This window comes from Centruroides vittatus, unplaced genomic scaffold (assembly GCF_030686945.1).
Source record: "Centruroides vittatus isolate TY-2023 unplaced genomic scaffold, ASM3068694v2 contig_611, whole genome shotgun sequence".
NCBI lineage: Eukaryota > Metazoa > Arthropoda > Arachnida > Scorpiones > Buthidae > Centruroides > Centruroides vittatus.
The window spans coordinates 60,736-87,048 of record NW_027122373.1 but is presented as its reverse complement, the minus strand read 5'-3'; the positions used below and the strand labels follow the sequence as shown (position 1 = coordinate 87,048).

At 30.3% G+C, this 26,313-nt stretch overlaps 2 protein-coding genes across 2 annotated transcripts; one reads left to right on the top strand and one right to left on the bottom strand.

The window, feature by feature from the left end:
• Positions 1-348: 348 nt before the first annotated feature.
• LOC136979347 (zinc finger BED domain-containing protein 5-like) lies at positions 349-2,201 on the bottom strand. The gene is made up of 2 exons (XM_067275292.1): positions 1,736-2,201; positions 349-1,622 (listed from the first exon to the last, which is right to left on the bottom strand). The coding sequence occupies exons 1-2, from the start codon at positions 2,199-2,201 to the stop codon at positions 349-351; spliced, it is 1,740 nt and encodes a 579-aa protein (XP_067131393.1).
• Positions 2,202-23,456: 21,255 nt separating this feature from the next.
• On the top strand, positions 23,457-24,167 carry LOC136979346 (uncharacterized). Its single transcript, XM_067275291.1, has 2 exons — positions 23,457-23,892; positions 23,972-24,167. Exons 1-2 carry the CDS (start codon positions 23,549-23,551, stop codon positions 24,165-24,167), a joined length of 540 nt encoding a protein of 179 aa, XP_067131392.1. The 5' UTR covers positions 23,457-23,548.
• Positions 24,168-26,313: the final 2,146 nt, after the last annotated feature.

Here is a 26,313-nt window from a genome sequence, read left to right as displayed (position 1 = left end):
CCAGAGGTTCCCAATCTTTTTCGGTTTGCGGCTCCCTAAATAATCGGATTTTTTCGCGGCGCCCTTAATACATCAGATTTTTTTCTAAATTTTTGACTTTCTTGAAAAATCGGAAAACTTTCCTTTTCAAAAGCGATTATCCATTTAACAGCGAAAAATTAAAAACAGATACTTACTATTTTCCTTGGGATAATATAAAATATCTAATTTCAACTGTTTCGGTAATATCTATATTGAGACTGGACAACCACCATGTGGTTAGGTTAGTTGAAAAATAAATTAAACACGAATTTTAAATTCACAAACAATTTATTGAACGTTCATTGTTGATTAACATTATTAAAATTATTAATGGGATGGATGGGCTTGATGTTCACTACACAACTTCTCAAATCTCGGAATAAAATTGGATATGGCGACCCTCATTTCTTGTTCAACGTTAATTTTCGAGCGATATTTACTTTTTATTACTGCGACTGCCGAAAACCCAGCTTCGCACAAATAGGATGTTGCAAACGGAATTAATATTCGTAGAGCTTTACCACTAAGCAGTGGATATTCCTCTTTTACTGATATCCAAAAATCAGAAAGTTCCATGCTACCAAATTTTAACTTTAAAGTATTATCGCAAGACAAGTCAATAAGAGATTCTTCTTCTAAAGAAGTAAATTCAGATGGAGTCTTGGCTCTAAATGGGTCTTGAATCCATGTAAATTTATCAATATCTGCTTCAAAGTATTTTTCGAACTTTTTTATAAGCTCTGATAGGTGATCAACAAAAATGGATTTTATATTGCAAGACAAATTAATTTCATTGGAGGTTACAAACTGGTGCAACAAGGGAAAACAATCACTGATACACTCTTTATTAATTTTTATTTTCCATAGCTGTAATTTTTTTCTGAAAGCTGAAATCTTTTCTGTTTGCTTTAAAATGTGCATATTGCGTCCTTGTAAGGAGAGATTCAACGAATTCAACTTTTCAAAAATATCACATAGGTATGCGAGTTTAATCAAAAAGTCTGTTTCCACAAAGTGTTTGGCATACTCATGTTTTTCTTCTTCAAGGAAAGCGTATATTTCTTGCCGTAATTGGAACGTACGAGACAATACACCCCCGCGAGAGAGCCATCGTGAGTGGCAGTAGTACAACAAAGATGTGTATTCGGCTCCCATATCTTCACACATTTTTTTAAAAAATCTTGCTTTCAGTGGCCGAATTTTTATATAGTTTACTATATTTACTACACGTTCTAAAACTATATTTAGTGGAGGACTCATATACTTTGATGCAAGTGCTTCTCTGTGAATGATGCAATGGGTCCAAACTGAATCTGGAGCTTTGTTTCGAATAAGCGCCTGCAATCCTCCATAAGAGCCGGACATTGAACGACCACCGTCAGTACAAACACCAACGCACTTTGTCCATTCTAAATTATTTTCAACCATAAATATATTCAGGATCTCGAACAAATCCTGAGCCTTTGTACTTCCAGTAATACTTTTACAAAAGAGAAGGTCCTCAACGATTGAATTACCATCTAAGAACCGTACGTAACAAATCAAGTGTGCGTCCTTATTATTATCTGTGGCCTCATCGAGTTGCAATCCAAATTCACTTCCTTTTAATTTTTCAATTAATTGTATATTGAGATCCTCCCCATGTGCTGAATTCTGCGACTAATGGTATTGTTAGACAAAGGGACTTTTGAAAGCAGTTTTCCCGCCGACTCGCCAATCATAATGTTCACTAAATCTACAGCAGCCGGTAGAATGAGTTGCTCTGCGATGGTATGGGTCTTTTTACACTTAGCAACTCTATATGCAACTTTGTATGATGCTAGCAAAGCATTATTTGGTATTGACATATGTTTAAAAATGCTGCCTTTTTGTTGTTTTAATTCAATTAACTTTTTGGTAAAAAAGTCGCGAGGTCTACCAACAAAGTTAGAATGGTTGGTTTCTAAATGTCGTTTTAACTTACTTGGAAGCATACATTCTGGTGCCAAAACTTTCATACACAACACACACTGTGGTCTCTCCTTATCATTTTCGTTTATTGATGTAAAGCCAAAATCCAAATAACTGTCGTCATATTTACGACGTTTTCGCCTCTCGAAACCCTTGCCACTTGTTTCTGGAACATCCTCTCTAGATTCAGCACTATCTTTATTATTCGAGTTTAATAAGAATTTGTCCATTTTTAGGGTGATCAGAAAAATAACTTTTGAAAATTAACTTAACCACCACACTATTAAGTTAGTCGTTAGTCCAACAAACAAAAACTAATGCGAACACTAAGATGGTGACAACGAATGAACAGAAATCCAACTTGCTACTGCGCTACCCACAATTAGCGGCTAGCTCCACACCCAAGCTTTAGTGACTAAACCACTAAAGAATGGGTGGGGAAAGAAAACAATGAAAGACTCGAAAGTTGCTAAATTCTTGGAATTTTGTCAGCATACACGATTGTTGGCGCAAAAATTCGAGAATTGGAAATTCCAAGAAAATTGCCGAATTGTTTAATTGAATATTTCGCGGCGCCCTTATGACGGCATCTCGGCGCCCCGGGGAGCCGCGGCGCACACTTTGGGAATCACAGATATATACAAATAATTTATACCGATTCTTGGTTAAAGAGTCCAAGATACAACAGCTCAGAAGACAATACACCCAAATGTAATACAAATATTAATTACTTCACGTGCTTCCTGCAAGAATGCATAATATCATTTACTAATAAAACAATTTACGGCTATAAAACATTTTATCCTTTATCAATAATCATTAATAAAGCTTTAATGTAGAACGGGTCTATCATAACAGGTTCTTAGGTATTTTGTTCCATCCATTCATTTTCCAATCAGGTGAAGATCATGGATTCCTTCTTGTAATAATGTATATAATTCCATGAAATAAACATACAAAAATCCTGTTATATAAAAATACATTTATTAAAATATAAACACGTGATATAGTGATATAACTGGTTTGTGCTTCTTTCTTAACTCAATAATTAACAATAAACTACAATTTTAATGTGAGATCCTGGGGTTTTGGAACAATTCATAAAATTTTGTCGAATATTAGACTTATTTTATAAAAGGGGAAGATAGACAGAATTTTATCTAGTTTTTACATTTCTCTTTTGTTTCTTGTGATTCAGAGGATATCAAAGTACAGTACCTGCTAGTTTGAAAGTTTGTCATAAAATGACCGCATTTGATTGATTTTCATATTTTCCATAAAAGGTGAAAGCTTCATTCCATCAAGGCTCTTAGTCACACTATCGACCCAGACCTTTAGTTATATGTTAACCTCTTAACAGTGAGGGACGGAAATAGCCGTCCAAGGCGATCGAGTGGCAGTGGTGAGGGACGTCAATAGACGTTAAAAAATTCTTATAAAATACCTGGACCATTTCGTGAAGTCGTAGAATTTTCACGAGTAGTTGGGTTCTCCAACTTTGTTTTGGAATATCCTTTAGTTCTCGAGAAATTACAATAAAAGAAAGAAAATTAAAATAAATATGAAATTTTAGACGGCCATCTATCGACATAAATCGAATTTAAATCTCCCGCCGTCATCTGATTGGTTAAAAAAATTAATATTCCTAATTGGCTCGCGTCAGAAAAAAGTAGGTGTGACTTCTGTAAATGACGCTATCGGGAGTGCACCGATGCAACCGGAAAAAGTAAACAGCCTACGTCATTAGTCTAACGGTCCTTGTCTGACCTACTTTTCGTAGAATCAACATTGGAGTAAGCTGTAGTAAAACGTAGTAGTTTATAGTAAAACGGTCTTCTCTAATATTCATAGTAATTTGTAATGCTCGGATTTCAATTTAATAAGTATTATTTAGTTCAGAAACATTATAAATACATCATTAAGTAGGAGAATAACGAAAAACTTTATTTTTTAGTATAATACAATTTACAAAATCGAAAGTTCGTATATCGTAATATTATAAAAAACTACATCGAAACATACAAAGTCACCTAATTTACTTAAATTCAGTTCATTATACAACTGTAGATACTCTTGCCTTCCTCAGTTTCCTCAAAACAAAATTCGAAAACTTCAATTAATTCTATAAATATTTAAGCGCCATTACTATTCGAATTAACTGTAATTACAAATATAACTGAAAAATATTTTCGACATAAACCCTAGGCAATAATTATCAAAACAAAATTCTTCAAGTATAAATTTTTCTGATCGAGTAATATGTAATAATAGTTTTATCTATTACTCTTGCCATATTCAACTTTCTATGTTCACATCCATTTAGTTTCATCTAATTACACTTTAAATGTAAAAAAATCTACCAACAAATAAGTTTTCTAATAAAGATACTACTTGCTAATTAAAGTTTGTATTCTTCTTTGACGTAGTTCTACGTTTTAGCACTAAATTGGTAGACATGTCTAAATAACACGCTTATAAACACTAAATGCCATAAATGTTTCGAAATTAGAACTAGATAATTATATGCACAAATAAATTTACATGCCTTCATTTACATCCAAACAAAGATCAGTTCTCCCAAATTGTCGAAAAATAAATTATTTTCAACTTTTCTTTCTGAATTTAGAACTAATTCACAGTAAACTTTATGCCTTAAAATATCCATTGCAATCAACGCAAAATGTATGAATCCACGTAATAAAAAATTATCGCAGTGAACTTCGAAAAAACGAGAAACACAGAATTATTAAACCGCACTTTACGAAATCTGGCGCGAACTGTCGTATACAATAAACAAAACGAAAATGCTCTTGTCCAATGTCATCAGGTGACAAAAAGTTTCTAAATAAACGCTAAAAGTTTTAAAGAATTCTTTCACAAAAACCGATGAATTTAATTAATACACAATAACTAAATCTGTTTAATAAAGGTTAATAATTTTCCATTATAATTATGCAAATTAGATATAAAAAAGATCATCGCGCAAATTCTCCCGCGAACCATGGATGACTCTTACGTCATCTGGATTGAAGTTTCCTGCAAAATACTGAAAATTTTTATATAATTATTTTACTAATCCAGTCAAATTTAAATAATATAAAATGTCTAGATCTGTTTAATAAAGATTAGTAATGTACTATCATTAATATGCAAATTAGATATGACAAAGATCACTGTGGAAAAATTCCCGCCAAGATAAAAATAGCTTTCGGTCACGTGATCACCAAGAAATACGCCTTAAATTTAATGTTTGTGTACAAATTAATACATTTTAACTAATGTCATCGTTTAAAATTTAATGTTTCTGTAAAAATTAGTAAATTGTAACAAATTTCATCAAAGACAACAGAATAATTTTCAGCTTATAAAAACTCTACAATAAATGATTATTTCTTCGAAAGACGTCGATATGCACGAATAAATAATAAATATGCAATAATGCTTTTATCCATTTTAAGTGGATATTGTAAACATTAAGCTATTTAATTTGTTTGGCTTTTATAATTTAGTTTCCGAATATTTTACTGTGAAATTCCATTTAGTAAACAGAAACAAAGACAAGCTATTAGTTATAAACAGGACAATAGAATAATTTTTACGTAAATTGAGTGAAAATACAGAAAAAAACGAATTATATCAAAGATGGGGACAAACAAGCTTACATCCCTAGAACAGAGCTTATAATTTGTTGTCAATTCCAGCCTGTTCCTACTTTGACTGTTTTATGTTGGTAAAAACTTATTTTTTTAAAATAAAAGTACTTTGTTGTTAGTGAAGAAAGATAAAAGTATCGAAATATAATATTCAGAATTAAAAATATTGATGTATGTCCATATTAGAAATGTATATTTTTTTCCGATATTAGAAATAATATCACGAAAAAAACATTATATAAATGAAATACGGCCATAAACAATTTCTTTCTGTCAAATAAATTACGGATTAAACAGGCTTATCTAGAAAAATTCAATCGCGAATAACTGACTTTAAATATACAGAGGATACAGTATGCTTGTTATGTGATAGTATTTGCGTTTACAAATTAACAGAATTTTCCTTTTTTTTTACACATTATTATGCTATAATCTAGAAAACTATGTTTAATAATAAGACATACTACAGAAAGGGTAAGAAAGGAACGTCAGTCATTGTAACTAATGTATTATTGAAAGTTTCATTCATATAGATAATTAATTTTATCAAGATACATTTCTCCAAAAGAAAATTATCGATATTTATCGTAAATATAAGTAAATTTTATTATAATTTAGATAAAAACTCATTTTTTCCCCACGCATGGCTTCTTTCCCCTCCCTCTTACTCCTATACTTGGAACATTCCATTTCATAATTTGATGTAATAATAACGTTTAAAATGATTCTAAATAAAATATTGACACTTAAAGTAGGTTAATATAGGCCTATATTGTCACGAGTCTCAGGTGTATTCATAAAAATGTAATAATCTATACAATAATACTTTCTCACATGCTCCATGTGTTAAAGTTTGCAGCTGTAATTGAAGGTAATATATAAAGAAACAAAATGTTTATATTATCAATAGTTATAAAAGATATCTTATTTTCACGTAGAAAAACAAAATAAGACAGAAGAAACAGACAATCACACGATATCTCTATCCAGGACATTCTATAATTGATTTCAAATTTCTAATGTCGACATACATGAATATTTTTGTGTGTGTGAATATTATATTTCGATACTTTTATGTTTCTTCACTAAGAACATCTTAAAACATTAACTTTTTACCAACAAAAAACAGTCGAAGTAGAAACAGGCTGAAAATAACAACGAATTATAAGCTCTGTTCTGGGGATGTAAGCTTGTTTGTCCCCATCTTTGATATAATTTGTTTTTTTCTGTATTTTCACTCAATTTACGTAAAAATTATTCTATTGTCCTGTTTATAATTAATAGCTTGTCTTCGTTTCTGTTTACTAAATGGAATTTCACAGTAAAATATTCGGAAACTAAATTATAAAAGCCAAACAAATTAAATAGCTTAATTTTTACAATATCCACTTAAAATGGATAAAAGCATTATTGCATATTTATTATTTATTCGTGCATATCGACGTCTTTCGAAGAAATAATCATTTATTGTAAGTTTTTATAAGTTGAAAATTATTCTGTTGTCCTTGATGAAATTTGTTACAATTTACTAATTTTTACAGAAACATTAAATTTTAAACGATGACATTAGTTAAAATGTATTAATTTGTACACAAACATTAAATTTAAGGCGTATTTCTTGGTGATCACGTGACCGAAAGCTATTTTTATCTTGGCGGGAATTTTTCCACAGTGATCTTTGTCATATCTAATTTGCATATTAATGATAGTACATTACTAATCTTTATTAAACAGATCTAGACATTTTATATTATTTAAATTTGGCTGGATTAGTAAAAGAATTATATAAAAATTTTCAGTATTTTGCAGGAAACTTCAATCCAGATGACGTAAGAGTCATCCATGGTTCGCGGGAGAATTTGCGCGATGATCTTTTTTATATCTAATTTGCATAATTATAATGGAAAATTATTAATCTTTATTAAACAGATTTAGTTATTGTGTATTAATTAAATTCATCGGATTTTATGAAAGAATTTTTAAAAACTTTTAGCTTTTATTCAAAAACTTTTCGTCATGTGATGAAATTATTCACAGGTGCATTAAAATATGAATCAGTTCGTGGGAAAATTTTGTACAGTGCAGTCTGGTGTATCTGTGTTTCTGGTTTTTTCGAAGTTCACTGCGATAATTTTTTATTATGTGGATTCGTACATTTTGCGTTGTTTTTAACGGATAAAAGGTGGAAATTTTACTCTGAATATAGAACTTGTTTTTCAGAATATGCTGCTTTACAAAAAGAAAAGTTGAAAATAATTTATTTTTCGACAATTTGGGAAAACTGACTTTTGGATATAACATATGGATTTACATGAAAGTATGTATTATTGGGCTACTAATTTATTTATGTTTATGTGTATTGTTGTACTGCAACTTACTTTGTTTTACTACGTTAGAGAAAGTAGGTCACACATTGGATTTCTGACATAAAACTGTCGGCTTTTTCAGAGTGAAGCGGACCTTCTCAATGAAGTGTGTTTTAGGGAAGTTATGCTTTCTTTTTCTGATGCATGCCAATTGTGAAAATTGTTTTTAAAATTAAATATCGGTCAATGACGATAACATATGTTATAAATGTGAAGATGAATATAAAAATATTTCTACATTTTTTTATTGTTTTGTTGTTTCTTAAAGATTAATTTATTTAAATTTATTATATGTCAAGTAAGTTTATTTACAAAATGCTAATATTTTAATTCGCTTTAATATTTCGGCGTAAATTTGAACAAGGAATTTTAAAATTTTAAATAAACGATATACTGAAATTTTCTTTTATTTACAATGATTACGTCACTTCTACAGAAAGTAGAACACGAGACGACCTTCACCCACATTTCAGTCTGGGGGGAAAGGCCGCCAGTTGTAGTCATAACAACCTTTACGTCTTCTATTGTTGTGGATGAAATTCGTTAACTGTCAATTACATTTTCTTGAATTTGATTCGCAGGTTGGAAAAAATCGTCATTACTTAAATGCCTAAAACTTTAAAAAATTTTATAAAATTGAAAATAAATTCAAAAGTTTTGAAAAAATCGTATCGGATGGAAAATCAAAAAAGAATTTAATATAAATTTGAAAAAAAAATTTTAGCAAAAAATTACCGCGAAAAAAATTCATATATAAAAAAATTATGTGACAATAAAGAACGATTTTTTCTTTACAAGACGTAACTGTTTAAAAATTTTTTTTCCTAAACGGAAACGAGAAAAACGCGTGGGAAAATTCTTAAAAAAATTCCCACGGTTTATCTTTTCAACTAACTGGTAGAGCCGAGTCCGACTGTTCCACTGTTAAGAGGTTAAATTACTAGCCACTTAGTCTTCTCCATCGTAAGAAGACATAAAAATAAAGGTTCTCCTTAGTAAATATGTAAATTGTTGTATGCTTTCTCTGCAAAGAAAGTGGCCTTTCAGTTAGAGAAGAAGCTTAGCCAATTTTTGCATTTAGTTAACCGAAGTATTTAGCCAATATATCTAGAGTCGCTATACTTAAGTCTTTTTAGTCTATTATAATATTTATACGCAGTTATATATAATCTAAGTGTGAGATAAGCCGTGGGCTATAGAGGGTAGCCCTATTAACCACTTACTTGGCACAGGTTGTTAAAATCCGAACGCGGAGTCCTGAGATGGGTTATTGGCGAGTGGCGAGAGGTTGAGAAAGTTGACAGGCGTCGTTGATAGACAGGAGACAGGCTATACAAACAAACAAGGAGTTTATTATATACTTAATCTAATATACAAGAGTATCCATTAAGAATTAAATGACTAAATGCGGTTAACAAATCACTGTTGAGTGAAAATCTTAAGGAAGAAAGTTTAGTTGCTCAACGCTTAGTTTATGATGGGATCCATTTTGCCGGTGGTATTGATCAAATAAATGTAGACCAGAAAATGTTGTTAATAGTCAGAGGATCTAGACAGCGATATATTGCATCTCTGCAACAGAAAAAAGATATTCAGAAGCAGCAGGCATTGAGGGCTGAAGAAAAAAGAAAACTTACACAACAACTTAAGGATTTAAAACAACACAAGAAAATGTTAAGAAAAGATCATGAAAAGGAAGAAAAAGAGATTGAAATGAAAATAAATACACTTGAGGAGAAAAAGCTAAAACTACATTAATAGTTCTTCTATTTTGTGAATTGTAATTAATTTTTTATTTTCTAATTATCTGTATTTTGAAAAAAAGAGAATTAATACTAAGAAGTTTCTCTGTATTTTGATTGTCCATTTTGTAAAAATAAAAAAAATTTACAATAAATTAGATACATTTGTCAGAGAAGCTATACTGTAAACTTACACCTATCCCTCTTTATTTCAAAATTGTGTAAAAATAGATTGTATATAATGTGGTTGACAAAAGAAAACTATTTCTTTTTTTACATGGTCAATTTTTTTGAGGGAAAAAATGCTTTATTTGAAAATTTTTAAATTTAACTTTTTGTTAAAATTATGTTGCTGTTTAAAAAAAGTTACTCTTTTTGTTGAAAGATTGGTTTTAAAATTACGTGTTTCTAAGTTGAGAGTTCATTTTAAGCACAGTACAGTACTATTTGTACTGTATATCAAATACCGTTTGTTGATTTTATGCTATCTTGTATTTACTAGATTTACATACAAATAATAATGATAAGTAATGATAAAATAAAAAGCTCATGTTTCATTTGTTGCTTATTTTTTCATTACATTGAAGTTTTGGATTCTATCAAACATTTTTCTACAAGATGTACCGGTATGTACTGTATTTTTTTTAATGTGGCAGTCTTTGAAACATATCAACTGTCCAAAAAAGAGGGATAGATATACTCAATCAATGTTCACGATAAATAAAATGCTGTTTCATTATGTCGATATTCCACACTGTAAGAAATGTGAGGGTCAGGGAATTTGGACAAAGTTGGTCAGAGAAAATCATGGAAAGTCAGGGAATTGAAAACAAGAGTTTGAGTAGGAACCCTGTCTAAGATAGTTTATTAGTAGATTTATCTTGATTTGTTCCCTTTTCCTATTGGCACGACCCTCTGCCAATCGCGCTGATTACTCGAACCCACCACTCAACGTTATCACAGGATGATTACATCAGCTACGCGTATCTATTAATTAGTTACGATAGAAATTGGGAGTTAGAACGCGATATAAAATAATCGTTCTAACTAGTGTGAGGACTGACGTAGAGACAGGTCTCAAGATCGTTAACCTCCTTAAACAAAAGTAGCCATCCTAGATAAGTCAGCGAAGTCTCACACATCCTGTTCTCACAATACTATAAAAACGTTAAAGCATATTTTTACCTTTCCAAGCCCACAGACCTCTGGTTAAAAACTCTCTTAAAAAGAGTTATCACACCAGTACGTTTGTTTCTAATGTTTGTCAGATTTATGTGATAAATCCTATGTAATTATTAATCAACGAATTAATAAATTCAGTTTAGAAAAACTGCTTCTCGGCATGTAATTTAAGTGTTTCTAATTTTCATGATATGATAAATTCCATATATTTAATATTTGATTTTCTGCTAAAGATGGAATGAGGAATGTTCAATATGATACGGTAGATGTCACAGATGAAAGCAAATTAATCAGTAGCAAGTAGAGACTGTTCCTTTTTACTCACTCTCATATGCATAATTTTCATTTAGATAACCTGTACGTAAATTGTTCATAATTACACACTGAGTAAACACAATTATCACAAATGTAATGGGGTTCGATGTCCTTTTTTCTTATGATATAGGTCATCCTACCCTATGTTTCTTGAAATGGGTTTAAAAATATTACTCTACTGACTACTTCGTACTTTAAAACGAATCTACACATCTCTGTTTCAGGTCTTGCATTTGTACAAAGTGTTTGGTTGTTGTATTGCTTTATTTCACATTTGGAAAAGCAAGAAGACATATAATGTTAGGAAAGCTTTTTCTTTTATTTTGTTTTGAATTGTTTTTTCTGACGTGTAAGTATATAGCCGATGCATTCATTGTGGCTATATTTACCACTAGATAAAACAGTCCTGGTGCATTTATGAGTGTGTATGGACTTTCAATTATGCGCAAATTTAGCATAATTTTTGCATGCGATATCGGCACATAGAACACAAAGACGTGATCGCCTGTGAATTGAAAGTTGATGTATTATGTTCACGTTTTCCATAAGCTTTGGAATCTTTGAAAATATCTTATTTGTTTCGTTTCATTGTTCTTAGCAATTTAAATTATATTTCTTCAACTTGTTTGAACATTGTATGAACCATGTATATTATCCTACAGGTATTCATAAATTAATGGTATTATTAGTTCTTTTTTTTCTTTTCTATCAGGCATAAATCATGTTTTGTAAATGCACAGGTTGAGTCTCAAATCTCGAGTGTTCTGCTGCACTAGCAGGATTTTTGCAGAAACAGCTTCCAGCAAGCATCTTGTTGATAGAAATATATTTTAATTTCATATTTCACACAACATCAACTGCACCATTGAGCTAAAATTATTACAAGTGCTGAATTGTTATAAGCATTCAAACTTTGGACATTTAATTTGACACTATGTATAATATAATAAAATCAAGAAGAATTTATTTCTACATTAATTCTTTAAAAAAGAGAGAGAGAGATTAATGTGGAATGCTAAATTAATGTTAATTCTTAATTTTTTTTTGTATTAACTATTTTACAAATTTCTCTGTATATATTGTGTACTTAGGCCTTGTTTGTTAATAGAATTTATAATATTGATAACGTTTCTGATTAGCATAGATAAAATATTTTATTCAACGGTCAAAATGAAAAAATCTTTATTTACACCTTAATTCATATCTTTACAAACAAATACAGAACAGTCATTATTTCTGTTAATATTATAATCGAGATGGGTTGATAATAATAATAGTGATAATAATAAGCGCGACGCCCAAACGGTTAGGAATCGAAAGTTGAAATTTGGTACTAGTTAGGGGATGCCATGATAATGTACACTAAGAAGGGATTTTTGGAAATACTCCCGCGGAGGAGAGAGAAAGGATTAAGCATTACCGTGCAGAATTTAGCTTCTACTGTATTACTTTAGATAAGGATATTGATGTTTTTGCAGGAATTCGAACATATTTTCGGCCCATCTAAATATTATCCAATTAACCTCGGAAACGGGGGACATACTTCTTGCACCCAGTGAAAACGGGTAAGATCGGCTATATAACTATAAAGGTTATAAGACGTAAGGGTTTATCACACCGAATAACCAATCTAACACATTTAAAAATTATTTTTCTACTGTACACAATTTAAATAATTTTTGAAATGTGTTAGATTGGGCAATCGGTGTGATAAACTTCTACACAAGACAACCTTTGTGAACATAAATCAAATACTATATCATACACTATAGTAAAAGAATTAGAAAACTGAAATAAATTAAGTAACTTAATTTACGCTGTTGTTACTTTTTCCCTGAGCAATGCCAAGTTCATCTGCTAATTCAATAATAATTAGTATGGTTTAAATATCGTTCAGTAAAGTTTTTGTTACACAAATTTGTATATTTTAGGACGAACTTCTGTGATCCTTCTTTAATTTTTTCTTGTGAATTATTCATTTTGCCTTTCTTCATTCAGATTCTAAGACAAATTACAAAACTCACATATATAATTTTTATGTTATGATTATGATACTTCACTGCAGCAGAACTTTTCGATAATTTCTTCCCGAAAAAACGTACTTGCCACTGGTTTATTTCTATTTACTATTAGGTTTATTTTACTCTTATATCTGGTTACGTGAATTCTAAATGTTATCGTTAAGTGACAATTCATGAAAATGAATAAGTAGAGATTAGAAAATAAAATTTTCACTTAAAAAATAAACATTACTGTAACTGAACATTTGTAACAGCTGATAATTTTGGTACTAATATTGCATGTTTTGTTTACATTATATATTTACTATATATTATTTCAAAAATGTTTTAAGTACAACTGTAATTGCAGTAGTTAGAAGGATGAGGTAATATATAAAATAATGTTTCATTTTTTGTTTTTGTCAATTGACACTTAATGATTGAAGTGTATTATTTATTATTTTTATGAAATTATAATTGTAATTCTAATAATTACAAAATAATGATAGATTAATTTTTAAATACTTTATTACACCGTTTTCTCGGAAGAGAATAAATTATAAAACTTTCATTAAATTTCGAGTACTTGTCAATATAATTATACAAAACAATAACAAATAATTTATTTATTTTTTCAGTTGGCTTTTTCCAATAATAATTAAAGGAAGAAAGCGACTTTTAAAAGAAGATGATTTATACGAAACTTCCAAATGTCATACTTCAGAGTACCTTGGAAATATGCTTGAGAAGTAACTTTACCAATTTCTTTTGTTTATTCAGATTAAATTAAATATTTTTTTAAACTAAAAAAAATGCGATAATGAGTATATTGTTTTGTTGAATCACAAGTATTCTCGTCAAGTGTAATGAAACTGTGATTACAGGTAACGTAGGTATTGTGGTATTGACCTGTGACCTAGTTAATGATTATGAAATGAGTTGGCTGAAATATTAAGCAATTAGGATTGCCTGTTAAGCAGTTTTGTTAGATTATATAAATACAGGGTTTTTATAATTAAAGTTCTACTTTGAAATGGCCATAAAAGGAAAACTACTAAACAAAATATTATCAAAAATGGTAATAATTTACAAAGTCGTGGGATTTTATTTCCCCAAAACAATAGTTCACAAACTTACCATCAGCGGGAAATGCCGCTGTATGCGCTGTATTGTTAAACTAAATAAGATATAAAGACATCGGTTGAAAATGAAAATGAACAATTTGGCTGGAATTGAAAAACGCGACACACCAACATGTCCGTAACATTCCTACTGATATGCTAAGAGCTACTGTTGAGAACACAGTAATGCGATTTAAATTGCTTTGAGAAAATGGTGACGCCACATTGAACATGCTTTGTAACACGTGTTAGAAACGATAAAAAACATTTAAACCGATTCCTTCATGTCTCATTCCTTTCAACGATATTGCATACAGCACCATTCCCTGCCGGTGGTGAGTTTTTGAACTATTTTCGTTAGGTGGAATAAAATCCCATGACTTGTCGTAAACTATTACCAAGTTTGATAACATTTTGTCCAGTAGTTTTCCTTTTGAAGTGGAACTTTAATTATAAAAACCTTGTTTTTTATATTGAGTTTTAAATTACTTATATAGAAAATATTTTTACAAGTTTTACGCTGAAAGTGTTGTAAAAGGCACATTTTAAGCTATAACATATAATTCTCCAGGATTATTTTTGTAGGTAATATGCAAATACTTTAATTAATGTCTCACACGTTAATGTGAATACGGATTAAGCTCATACAGTTTGTTAAACAGAGAGCAGACAACCACTTTCTATTCTATTTAGTCCATTTGAAAATACTTTTTCTTATACTATATTGAGAATTAATTCACAAGATGCAATAACATTTTTCTGTATGCTGTACATAACTGCTTTTATTCTCTTTCCTCTCCAAAAGTAATGATAGTCTAATTTTTAAATACTTTATTACACCGTTTTATCAAAAGGTAACGAATTATAAACATTTATAAAATTCTGAGTGTTTGCTAACCTTTATGTTTTTGTCAACATTACTGTCTAAATACCGAGTATTTAGAAACAGGTAATCTACATTTTGTATTAATAAAGATTTCCCTTTTTTATATTACTTAAAATAACATGGCTGTAGCGACAGGCTCTATCTCAATTCTCATAGATGCTCTAGATCAGGGATGGGCAACCTGCAGCCCTCGGGCCGCATGCGACCCGCATTCATATATTTTGCGGCCTGCGACGCATAAAATGTGAATAAATGTATCAATTTTTCAGCTTAAGGAAGTATGCAGCAAAAATTCAAACGTTATTTTCTGCAACTTATGTATATGAATAGTTTTTTCCCGCAATGAATTTAGTAAAAATTAAAACAAGAAACCGGCTAACAGACACATCGAAACTAATTTAAAACTAGCAGTGACGAATATTTAACCAAATACTTTCAATATATTACGTTTACATCATGTACCTATGCTAATTTATAATTATATATGAATAAATAATTCTGATTTTCTAACACCTTTTTTCTTTCTCTTGTATGCGGCCCGCATCAGTTTAAAAGTCTTAAAATGCGGCCCTTACATAGAAAAAGGTTGCCCATCTCTACTCTAGATGACTACTATCACAAGGAAAAACTATAAATGCTTGTTTCATTTATATTAATTATAATATTTGTGCTTCTTATACGAAAAACATTTATAACAGTATTACGACTTTTTAATCGGTCTTGAATTCTAATATTGAAAACCAATTTTACCGTGTTAATAATAAGAGGGCGATTTTGCGTGTTCTTTATGGGATCGGCTGGGCCAGAAATGGTGCAACTAGTGCTGTGAGACTAAACACGATATATTCAAATGACATTCTGAAAATTTCTTAGTTTTTTCTGTAAGTTGAGTGATAGTTTTCCCATTTTATTCACTCATCTATTTAGCTGTCTGCAAAAATATACCAATAATAAATCGAAATTTTGAAATACTCCTGAAATTGATCATGTTATATTTTTATTTTTTGCAATAAAACCTGCTGTTCTGCCGATTTGTACATAATTTTTTATTTTAACCCATATTTGATTGCATGACGTGTAAGGGGTGACACAAACTTTTGATTTTGAAAACTTTACTAGAACTCTTTTCGGCTGACACCACCGAGTCGCTAAGGACCCGGAAGCCGAGACGGCGAGTTATTACGTCACGCGAGCGGTCGCGGGGATAAGCGGTTGAACACAGAGTAGAGATGAGGAGAGAGAGAGGAGAAAGTGATTCACTCGGGATCCCTGTTAACAGGCAATAAGAATTTAATATTAACAAAAGTAAATACAGGCATACAGACACATGGTTACATTTTCCAATGGTCATTGAGAGACCGGTCGTATTTTTGTCATTCCGACAGAGAGAGTTTACAAACGACTCGCGTTTTGATAAATACCTTTTTAAGAGACTTGGCTTAGAGCTACTGGATTTTTTGACTTGGAGTGTGGCAGACGAGTCCGATTAATTGATATTCAACAACGGCGTCTTGGATGGAATTGTCTGCTGAAGAATGGAAAAGTCCACAGAGGAATGGAAAAGTCCACAGAAGAATATTCAACGGATCACCAGGTTGGGTTACGCCCTGGAATATGCTTGATGGTTGCGGAGATTCTTCGAAGTAATTTCTCTGCAGGATTTGGAGCTGAGTTGAACGACCAGATGACGACTTCCTGGATTTGTCATCGTCCTCCCTTGTCATTTGGCTTCCTCGGGTTTTTTCTATGAGGTCAGGAAATTGTTTTTAAGGGTCTAGTGTACAATAGTTGAAATTTATCGAAAGTTCCGGGTGACACAATAGATGGGTCATCTTCAACAAAAAATTAAGTTTGTGGGAATTAACTGTTATGGATTTTAATCTTGCTCTTTGATAAAATAATTGAATTATAAACGGTTGAAATTTAAAGTGATTAAAGTTTAAGATAAAATTTTCGTCTATTCGTTCTTCACATTTTAAAAATCTGAGATGTTCGAAAATCAATACTCCCGAAATCTCTGACTCACACAGAGTGCGTTTCATATATTTTTTGTTGAGCGTGGATTTATTAATTAAAAAATTGCAATCATCTCACAGGCATCACGCAAGCAACTGGTTTGTGTAAAATGTGAGGAATTGCAATAACACTGTTACTAATGCATTGCACACAATTAAACTAATTCAAAAAATATATGTACAATCAATAGAAATAGAATACATGTACCTATGATAAATATATCATTATATAAATCTAAATGTCATATTGTTTGCTTTTTCTTACAGTTTGGACCAATGTTAATTTTATTCTAATGGGTTAATGCATTTATTTTTGACAATGTGAGTTTTTGCTTTTCTGTGTTGTTTTGTTTCATTTTTCCACGGTGATAGTGTAATGAAAAACACAATTACACTTCCAATTATGCAACAAGTAAAATTTTTATTTAATACTTAGCAATACATTTATTTATTCTGAGCCATGCCTGTTTTGGTAATATTATTCATAAAAAAGTTCGTCCACTGAAAATTTCATTTGTAAAAATTTATTAAATCTCAGTAAATTGATTCATAGAATTTTAACTCGATTTCCTTTGGTGAAAAGAGGTATAGGAGCAGTCATTCGTAAGGTTTTTCTGCAAATCAGCTTCTTTACTTATAAGAACTTTCTCAGATTTCTGCGGTATAGAAACGATAGAAATTTGAAACAACAGGCATTGTTGAGTAGTGTTTGGTGTATCTTGTAGTCGATTTCTTCTGGCAGTTATCATCCAGTATCATCTTCAGTCAGTTTTAAAATTGACGAAGCAGAAAGAGTCCACATATCAACATTACAATCGGAAAATCACGAAGTTTTTTTATGTTGATAAATGCAAAAGTATTGCAGGTCTACGACGTTTTGTACAAGTGGCTACAAATGGTATGGCCAAAAAAAATTTGAGTTGAGAGGGTACGATTATGTTGACCCTACTTTAAGCTGTATAGCAGATAGAAACGTTTTGGGAATAACTTGGAATTGCAGTAATGACACCCTTGGAACAAATATGGTGAATTTAAAATATGCATGATTTGAAATGGTTACAAAAATATTAATTTCAGCTGCTGCTCATCGCATTTTCAATTCACTATGTATAAACTGTCCAGTTACATTAATCCCTAAGCTCTTACTACAGCGTATGTTACAGATAAAACTAACTTCAAAACAAGAGGTTGACACAGAAATTAGATCTGAGTTTTTCAAATGGACTTAAGATATTTTTCTGTTGATCACTGTCAGGATGTTCACATTCTTACATGGTAAAACCTTAATGGAAATTGTTCTTTTCATTTCATCTGTGATGATAGTCGATTTTCCTATGCTGTTGTATCTTCTATTCAAAGCATTTTTGTTGTTGTTGTTGTTGTATACAGTTTCCAGTAAACTCTAATAAATTTTTCTTCTTTGTGAAACTTTCTACATCTTAAAGATAATTTTCATATATATCGTACATAGCATTATTAATATGATTTTGAAGGTGATGAATTACATTAAAAATGAGAAATAATTATATCATTTGATTTCAAGATATTTTGTATGTCTTAAAAATAATTAATTCTATCCCGGGAAACAGTTCACTTTTATCTCGGAATTTCGGGACTAGCAGTAGACCGGGGAATGAGAAATCCGAATAGCTCACTAACAACGATACTGTACGAAAGAGAAAAATCTGAGTAAACAGGAAAATAGTATGCGTGACATAACTAATGTTTTTATGGAAGCAGAAGCACATATGCTTTTACAATGGGTGTATGCTGTGTGACTGAGATGCCGATTTCTTAAAACCAGAAAAAGAAGATATAATCTATTTAAAACTTTTTAGTGTATTATAGAAACCATTTTGTTAGACAGGCGTAATATAGGTAAGACTTTATACATCACTCGTAGTTTTTTACGGATTGGATTGCTTCAAAATATTATAAAGTTTAAAAGTAATATCTTCTTAACTTGTAGAAATTTTTTGTGTTTTTTAGAGAATGGAATAAGGAATTACTGAAGAGAAATCCAAGCACAGCAAAAGCAATACTACGATTCGTTGGGTGGAAATACTTAATAGTAATTTTACTCGCATTTATTCAGGTACTGTGTCTACTAATCGAACTTCATTTTGCCATTAAAAATGATTTATAATATCTCAATTATGTATTTCCAGGAAATTGTCTTAGTTACGAGCAAAGCGTACATTTTAGGATTAATAATACATTATTTTGACAACAAATCGGAATGGAATGAACCAAAAGTTTATTTATTAGCCGCAGGATTTTGTGGCCTAACAGCGATTTATTTGTTTATATTTAACAGTAACTACTTTATAACAGTAATATTAGGCATGAAGTTAAAAATAGCTTTATGCACTGTCATATACAATAAGGCAAGTAACAAATACATTATTAGAAACGTATAGTAGTTTTTATTTCTGTTTGTTCGTTTAACTTGTGTCATTTTATACAGTCATTTTGATTTTAAACTTGTTTTAGTCATTTAAATGAAAATAGTTAATTTTTCAGTTTTCTCGCTTTATTTATTTTCTGTTCACATTATATATCATATATACTGTTTTAATGGAAGGAGACTGGCAATGGTTTAAAGGTTTGTGATATCCTTGATTTTGTACGTTTTGGGATCGCAATGTTACTTTTTGTGTTATGTAGAATTTAAAGTAGATTGTATATTTTTAGATAAAGTAAAGTTAGAAATAAATACTAATTAACGTAGATATAGTTCGGTGTGTATTTCGGTAATTATTGAGATGCATTAAAAGGGTCGAGAGTGTTTTATTGATAAAAAAAGAAATGTTATGGATCATTACACTGAATGAAACAGAAGTTGAAAAGTATAAAAATTGAAAATATATATTATTGACGATCCGTGTTTTTATATAATATAATATAATGTTGAAACATACATATATATAAACACATAGAAATAACGATGCACCATTATAACATGTCCCATAAAAATGATCTTACTACATTACACTCAAGCATACTTTTTATAAATTTTCGTATAGAAAGTTAAAACGTCCGCATATTTAATGTAAATTATTCAGGTTTTAGCAAAAATAAATGTAATTTATTTTTAAGATGTTCAGGTATTATGTGCTTTTCTAAACTTTCTGCATTGAAAATAATTTTTTTTTTGTATTGATTATAAAATTTATGCTGCATTGGGATTAATGCAACAGCATTCCTTTGGTATTTTTTGTGCTATTGATGGATAATATTTTGTTTCATAAGAAAAGAGATAATTTAATTAATAATAAGTAGAATTTATACGTGTTTTGGTCAATATAACTAATCGGTTATCTCAGTTTAAACTAACTTCGATAAAGATGGAAGTATATGCCAATTATAATTATAAACCTTCTTCCCAGTAAAGCGACGTCTGTTCTTATACACATAGTACATACCATATGGGTTATGTAACAGTTTCATTTTTGTTGTGAATATTTTCTGGGGAATACGTTGAAACGCGTTATTCGCAGGAAAATGAAGTTATCGTATTAAAAAAGTTACAATTTATATTAATTTTTTGATAAATAACAATGTTTGGATTTATATTTTGTATTTGTTTTAATTTGAAATATTTCTATGCAGGCAATTAATCTAAGTTCTTCATCTCTGGCAAAATCGAATATAGGACAAATGGTAAATCTTCTAGCAAATGATGTCAACAAATTTTCTACCGTAAGTTTATATGATTATTTTTCTAAATATTATTTTTATTGTGTTAATTAATATCTTGTTGTTACAAAAATTTATTTGCACAACTAAAATAAACTATTCTAATGATTTTCACGGCACTCTTCTAATTTTTCTCATTAAATATTTATATTTTATTCACAGAATATCTTCCTTATTTTATATTTATTCACAAGTCCTTTTGTACTGATTACTGCTGTAGTGATGCTATGGCAATACTGCAGATGGGCCATTTTAGTTGGACTTTCGGTCATACTTCTGTACGTTCCGTTGCAAATTGTGTTGGGCAAACTATACTCAAAATTGAGGTAATTATTATTTTATGTTACATAATTATGACATACTTACATCTGAAATGAATAAAGATGTAGTGTGTTTACTACTCTGTAACTAAGTGATATTAGCAGAATTTTATTTACTTAATTAAATTTTTCTTCTTAAGCAATCAAATCAGTTTAGGACTTAAAAGTTTAATATTTTTTCCCAAGAAAAAACATACTTGAACACAATATAAAATATTCAGAGTACAATAAAGTAAATTAAGTAAAGTAAGTAAAGTAAATTAACAAAATTCTAGTTAAAATTTCATTGACATTTTAAATTATGAAATTGAGAGATTTAAAGTTTATTTACTTTATGCAATAAACTTTAAATGTGTCAATTTCATAATTTGAAATGACAATAAAATTTTTACTAGAATTTTGTTAATTTACTTTATGTAATTTTACAAATAAATGTATTTTTTCAATAAATTGCGTAATGACAGATTGCAGGCAGCTGTATTAGGAGATGAAAGGTTGAATCTGTTGAACGAGATAATTGCTGGCATGCGATTAGTGAAAATGTACACTTGGGAGTTGCCGTTCGCTTCGTTAATAGAGAAAATAAGGAAGTAAGTATAATTATGCTATTTTCATATTCTTTTCATACAGAAAACCTTATTCCCTGAAAATTCTGCTTCTCAATCTGAATTTGTTATGAATTTTAAAAGAAATCACAGATAAATAGCGATGTCCATAGCTTGAGAGTATTATTTAGTTAGATGAGAGTAGTAATATTTAGTTTGTTCGATGGATGTAGAAATTCAAGAACGCTTAAAAGCGTTCTTGAATTTCTACAACCATCTAAAATAACGTGTCATATTTGTGTCCTAATATCTTTCATTATGTATATTTTACATTAGTTTATATTCATAATTGCTCTATTTGTAGAAAAGAAATGAAGAAAGTGAAAATGTTTATGTATGCCAGAGGAATACCATTGACATTGGGATATCCTGTGTCAAGACTATTTACTTGTGTTACTTTCTACGCTATAGTTTTGTCTGGGAGCACTTTAGACGCTCAAATTGTGTTTGTCACTATGTACGTTTCGATTTTCATCTATTTTGGCGCCGTTATTTTGTTTTCGAGAGCAGTCAATCTCATTGCAGAAATTTGGGTTTCATTGAAAAGAATTCAGGTAAAAAATATAATTTCTAGTATATAACGTATATCTAATTAGAAGTATAAAATAATTAATATTAATATTTGGAGATAAAGACAATTATCTACATATATAAATTAGAAAGTTTGGATGTTTGGATGTTTGTTTGCTATATACGCCTAGGCCATTAAACCAATTGCTCCGAAACACAGTAGTTACGTTTTTATATCGCAAATGTAGATAATGTCGAAATTCCACCCCAAAATATTTTTTGAATTTCTGTCAATCAATAATTTCTATCTCCATTCCAGCCTGCCAGTGGTCAAGCGGTCTTCGTACCCTGAACACTGGCAGCCGATTGCAGAGACAGAGATTATGTTAAACGACGTTTAACAACAGAACGGCCTATAAACGTTGGCTGGCTGAACCGCGGTTAAAAATGCATTGCAAAGACGACGACTGTCTATTTCTGAACGTCGTCTAAACGAATCTCGGCAAAACATTGGCTGTTACTTTCTTCGCCATTACTCCCTTGTTTTAGGAGTAATTCAGCCAATCAGATTATTCGTGTGACGTCAGAAACATGGCGACTGTGTCGAAAACGTGTAAGAACTTTTCGAAAGAAGAAAAGAACGTCCTGGCGGAAATTATTAAAAATTATCTCGTAATTGAAGAGAAGGGGTATGTTAACCGTACTCTAGCGTAAAAAAATCCGCATGGGAGAAGATTTAAGACGAATTCTCTTCGTCATTTCCCTGTAGAGCAGCTCGTACAATAGCACAATTGAAAGGCAAGTATGAATGTAAAATATTCATTTCAGATTATAAGATGTTAGTTAATATTTTTTACCAATATTTTTAACATTAATAATATCAAAGTAGAATAATAATTCAAAATTTTAATAAAAAGAAAATAGAAAGTTACGATTATTAATCACCTAAATTAAATTTATTACAATGAAAATTACTTTGTACAATCTATATTTATGTGAAAGAGTAAGGAGAAAAAGTCCGAATTGTAGAACTCTATTCTGAATCAAGATTTCATATCCTACTAATCCCTACTTCTATTTATTAGATTAATAGATTATGTAAATATACAAATATTAAAATAGCATATTTAATTTAAGAAAAATTTACTAGAAAAGTATATCTTATGATCTATGTTATAGGTTGCTGGAAGCGATTAAAAATAGATGCCAAAAAAGAGGCAGATAATAACCGACGTGCTGCACATATAACAGGTGGAGGACCAGCACCATTATCATTGAATCCCTCCACACAAGTGGTTTTATCTGTTTTGGGTGACAGTATTGAACCATTACCCAATCCAGATGATCCACCATCGCCACTTATCGTTACATATGAAAATATTGAATCACTTACAGATACAAATGAACACTCTAATTCAGCAATATTTTCACCTGTAGTGATAAGTGATGTAGCTGTCAGGGAAAATGTGAACGTGGCAGATGATCCACCACCACCCAAAAGACAACGGTAAATAATATTCAGATAAAATAATACTAAATATTAATAATTACTTTTTAAAAAATAATGATTTATATTATATTTATAGCATTAATTCATTAGAGAAAGCCCAAATCCAGCTAATAGAGGAGGGCATAAAAACAGAGAAAATGAAACAAGATACAGAGAATATAAAACAAGATACAGAGAGGAAAAAGCAAGAAGCAGAACAACTTAACATAGAGTTATTAAGATTAAAAAAGTTGAAACTTCTGCAAGAACTAAAATTATTAGAAAATAACTAAATGTATTTAATAAATATTAAAACGGCCCTTTTCAGGGCCAACAACTTTAGTTAAGAGTGGTCATATCATATTAATAAACAATTAGATGATGGGAGAATATCAAAGAAAAAATATAAGAAAATAAAGATTATAATTATCATGACTAGGGTGAGATGTCATCATTTTTAACTGTCATGGTGGCTTTTTTGAATGTTTTATTGAATGTTATATAAACATTTTCAACAATGCCTGATGGAACTGTACTTAAGGAGCAAGAAATACATAAAATTTATTATTTGAGTGGTTCAGGCAAGTCTCTGAGACAAATTTCTGTTGCTGTAAATAGATGTACGAATGCTATTCAAAATGTTTTCCAACAAGGTAAAAATTATGGGCAAAAAAGAAAGTCAGGACAGCCTAAATGTTTAACATCAAGAAATGAGAGAGAAGTTTTTAAGCTTATAATTAATAAAAGCAAGTCAACAAGGCAAGCTGCTGCTGAATTACCAATAGATTTATCTCATGTGACTGTTTGGAGAACTTTAAAAAACAATGACAATGTAATTTATTTAAAAATGAAGTTGAAACCACCTTTTAACTGCCAAACACAAATCAATGCATTTAAACTGGGCTAATGACAAGATGGGATGAACTGAAGAATGGTTAGAAATAATGTTTAGTGACGAGAAGAAGTTTAATTTAGATGGCCCTGATGGGTTTTCATATTGGCATAATTTAAGAAGAGAAAGCAACGTTAAAATAAGCCAGCAACAAGAGGCTGGGTCTGTAATGATTTGGGGTGGTTTTGGAGGTGAGTGGAATGGATGGAGAGGTAAAACTGATTTAGTAATTGCTGACAAAAATATGTTTTAAAACATATAAAACTGTTTTCTATCAAAAAGTTTAAATAAATTTTGAAAAATCACAAAATTTATGGTGTTCCTTATACTTTTGTAACAGAATGTAGAACAGATTAAAAATCAGTAATAAAATATGAAAATTCCATATTGTAAAATATCTAAGTAATGTGCTAAGTCCAAAATGTAAGTTTTAAACAAAATTTTGAAATTTGTAAATAAAATGAAGACATTAATTTATATTTTTAGCTCAGCTTTCTATGAATAAATTCTATAATGACTTTAAAACTGTTTTTAACCACATTATCAGATTTATGTTGACATTTTATGTATTTAATTTTAGTGTAAAATAACCAAATATATGGTAGAACAAACATTAAACATAGAAATCATAATTTAAATCTTTTTGAGGAAATATGGATGAATAAAACAATTGTATGAATGTTTATTTAATTTGTTACATAGGTTATGTTAAGAAATATTTTTATTTAAAATGAATAAAAAGAGAATTATTTTGTCTGTGATAGGCTCACTCTTTATCAAAATTGTATGGTCCTGAAAAGGACCTTTTGTGAAATTTCTACAGTACTGTTTCATTTAAGTGAAATGTTGCAGTACAATAGATCTTCGAAGAGCAGACCCTGAACTTGATTGCTCATTCATTGTTGAACTTTCTTCCTCTCTCTCTTCATTTGAATGCTCAATCAGAAACTCCTCCTCTTTAAAATCAATGGCCCAATTATGTAAAATTGCAGTGGCTATTATTATATTGAGTGTGTTGTCTAATTTCGTTCTTAGACAACTTCCTATGCAGGGAAATCGTCTTTTCCACACCCCAAATAATCTCTCCACGATATTTCTTGCTCGTGAATGAGCTTTGTTGTACCGTCTTTCGCCGTGATTCTGCGGATGTAGAAATGGGGTCATTAAGTACGGCAAACAAGGATAGCCACTGTCACCAACAAGATATCCATTACAATATCCTTGGTGAAGTTTTTCTTTAATACTGCTGTTTGAAAAAATTCTGCTGTCATGTGTTGAACCTGGCCACCGAGCAACAATATTCCTAATTTTCATTTTTCCATCACAGATGACCTAAAATATACATTTAAACATGCATCAATTATATATTTTCATTAAAGTTATCAGGTTGAGATATCAAAGATATTATTTGATATTTTTATTTTTATGTCAAAGAAATAGTCAAGAATATAACTGTTCATAACAAGGCATAACAATTTAAAATGTTAGAAAAATATATAGGCCATTGCATACTTAATAGTCATTTAAGCTACAATAAATTAGTTACA

Coding starts and splice junctions, on each gene's coding strand:
- LOC136979347 (XM_067275292.1), bottom strand. CDS start 2,201: ATGGACAAATTCTTATTAAACTCGAATAATAAAGATAGTGCTGAATCT. Junction 1,623..1,735: donor TTTAGTGAACATTATGATTG/GCGAGTCGGCGG, acceptor AAAAATTAAAAG/GAAGTGAATTTGGATTGCAA.
- LOC136979346 (XM_067275291.1), top strand. CDS start 23,549: ATGATCTATGTTATAGGTTGCTGGAAGCGATTAAAAATAGATGCCAAA. Junction 23,893..23,971: donor CCACCACCCAAAAGACAACG/GTAAATAATATT, acceptor TTATATTTATAG/CATTAATTCATTAGAGAAAG.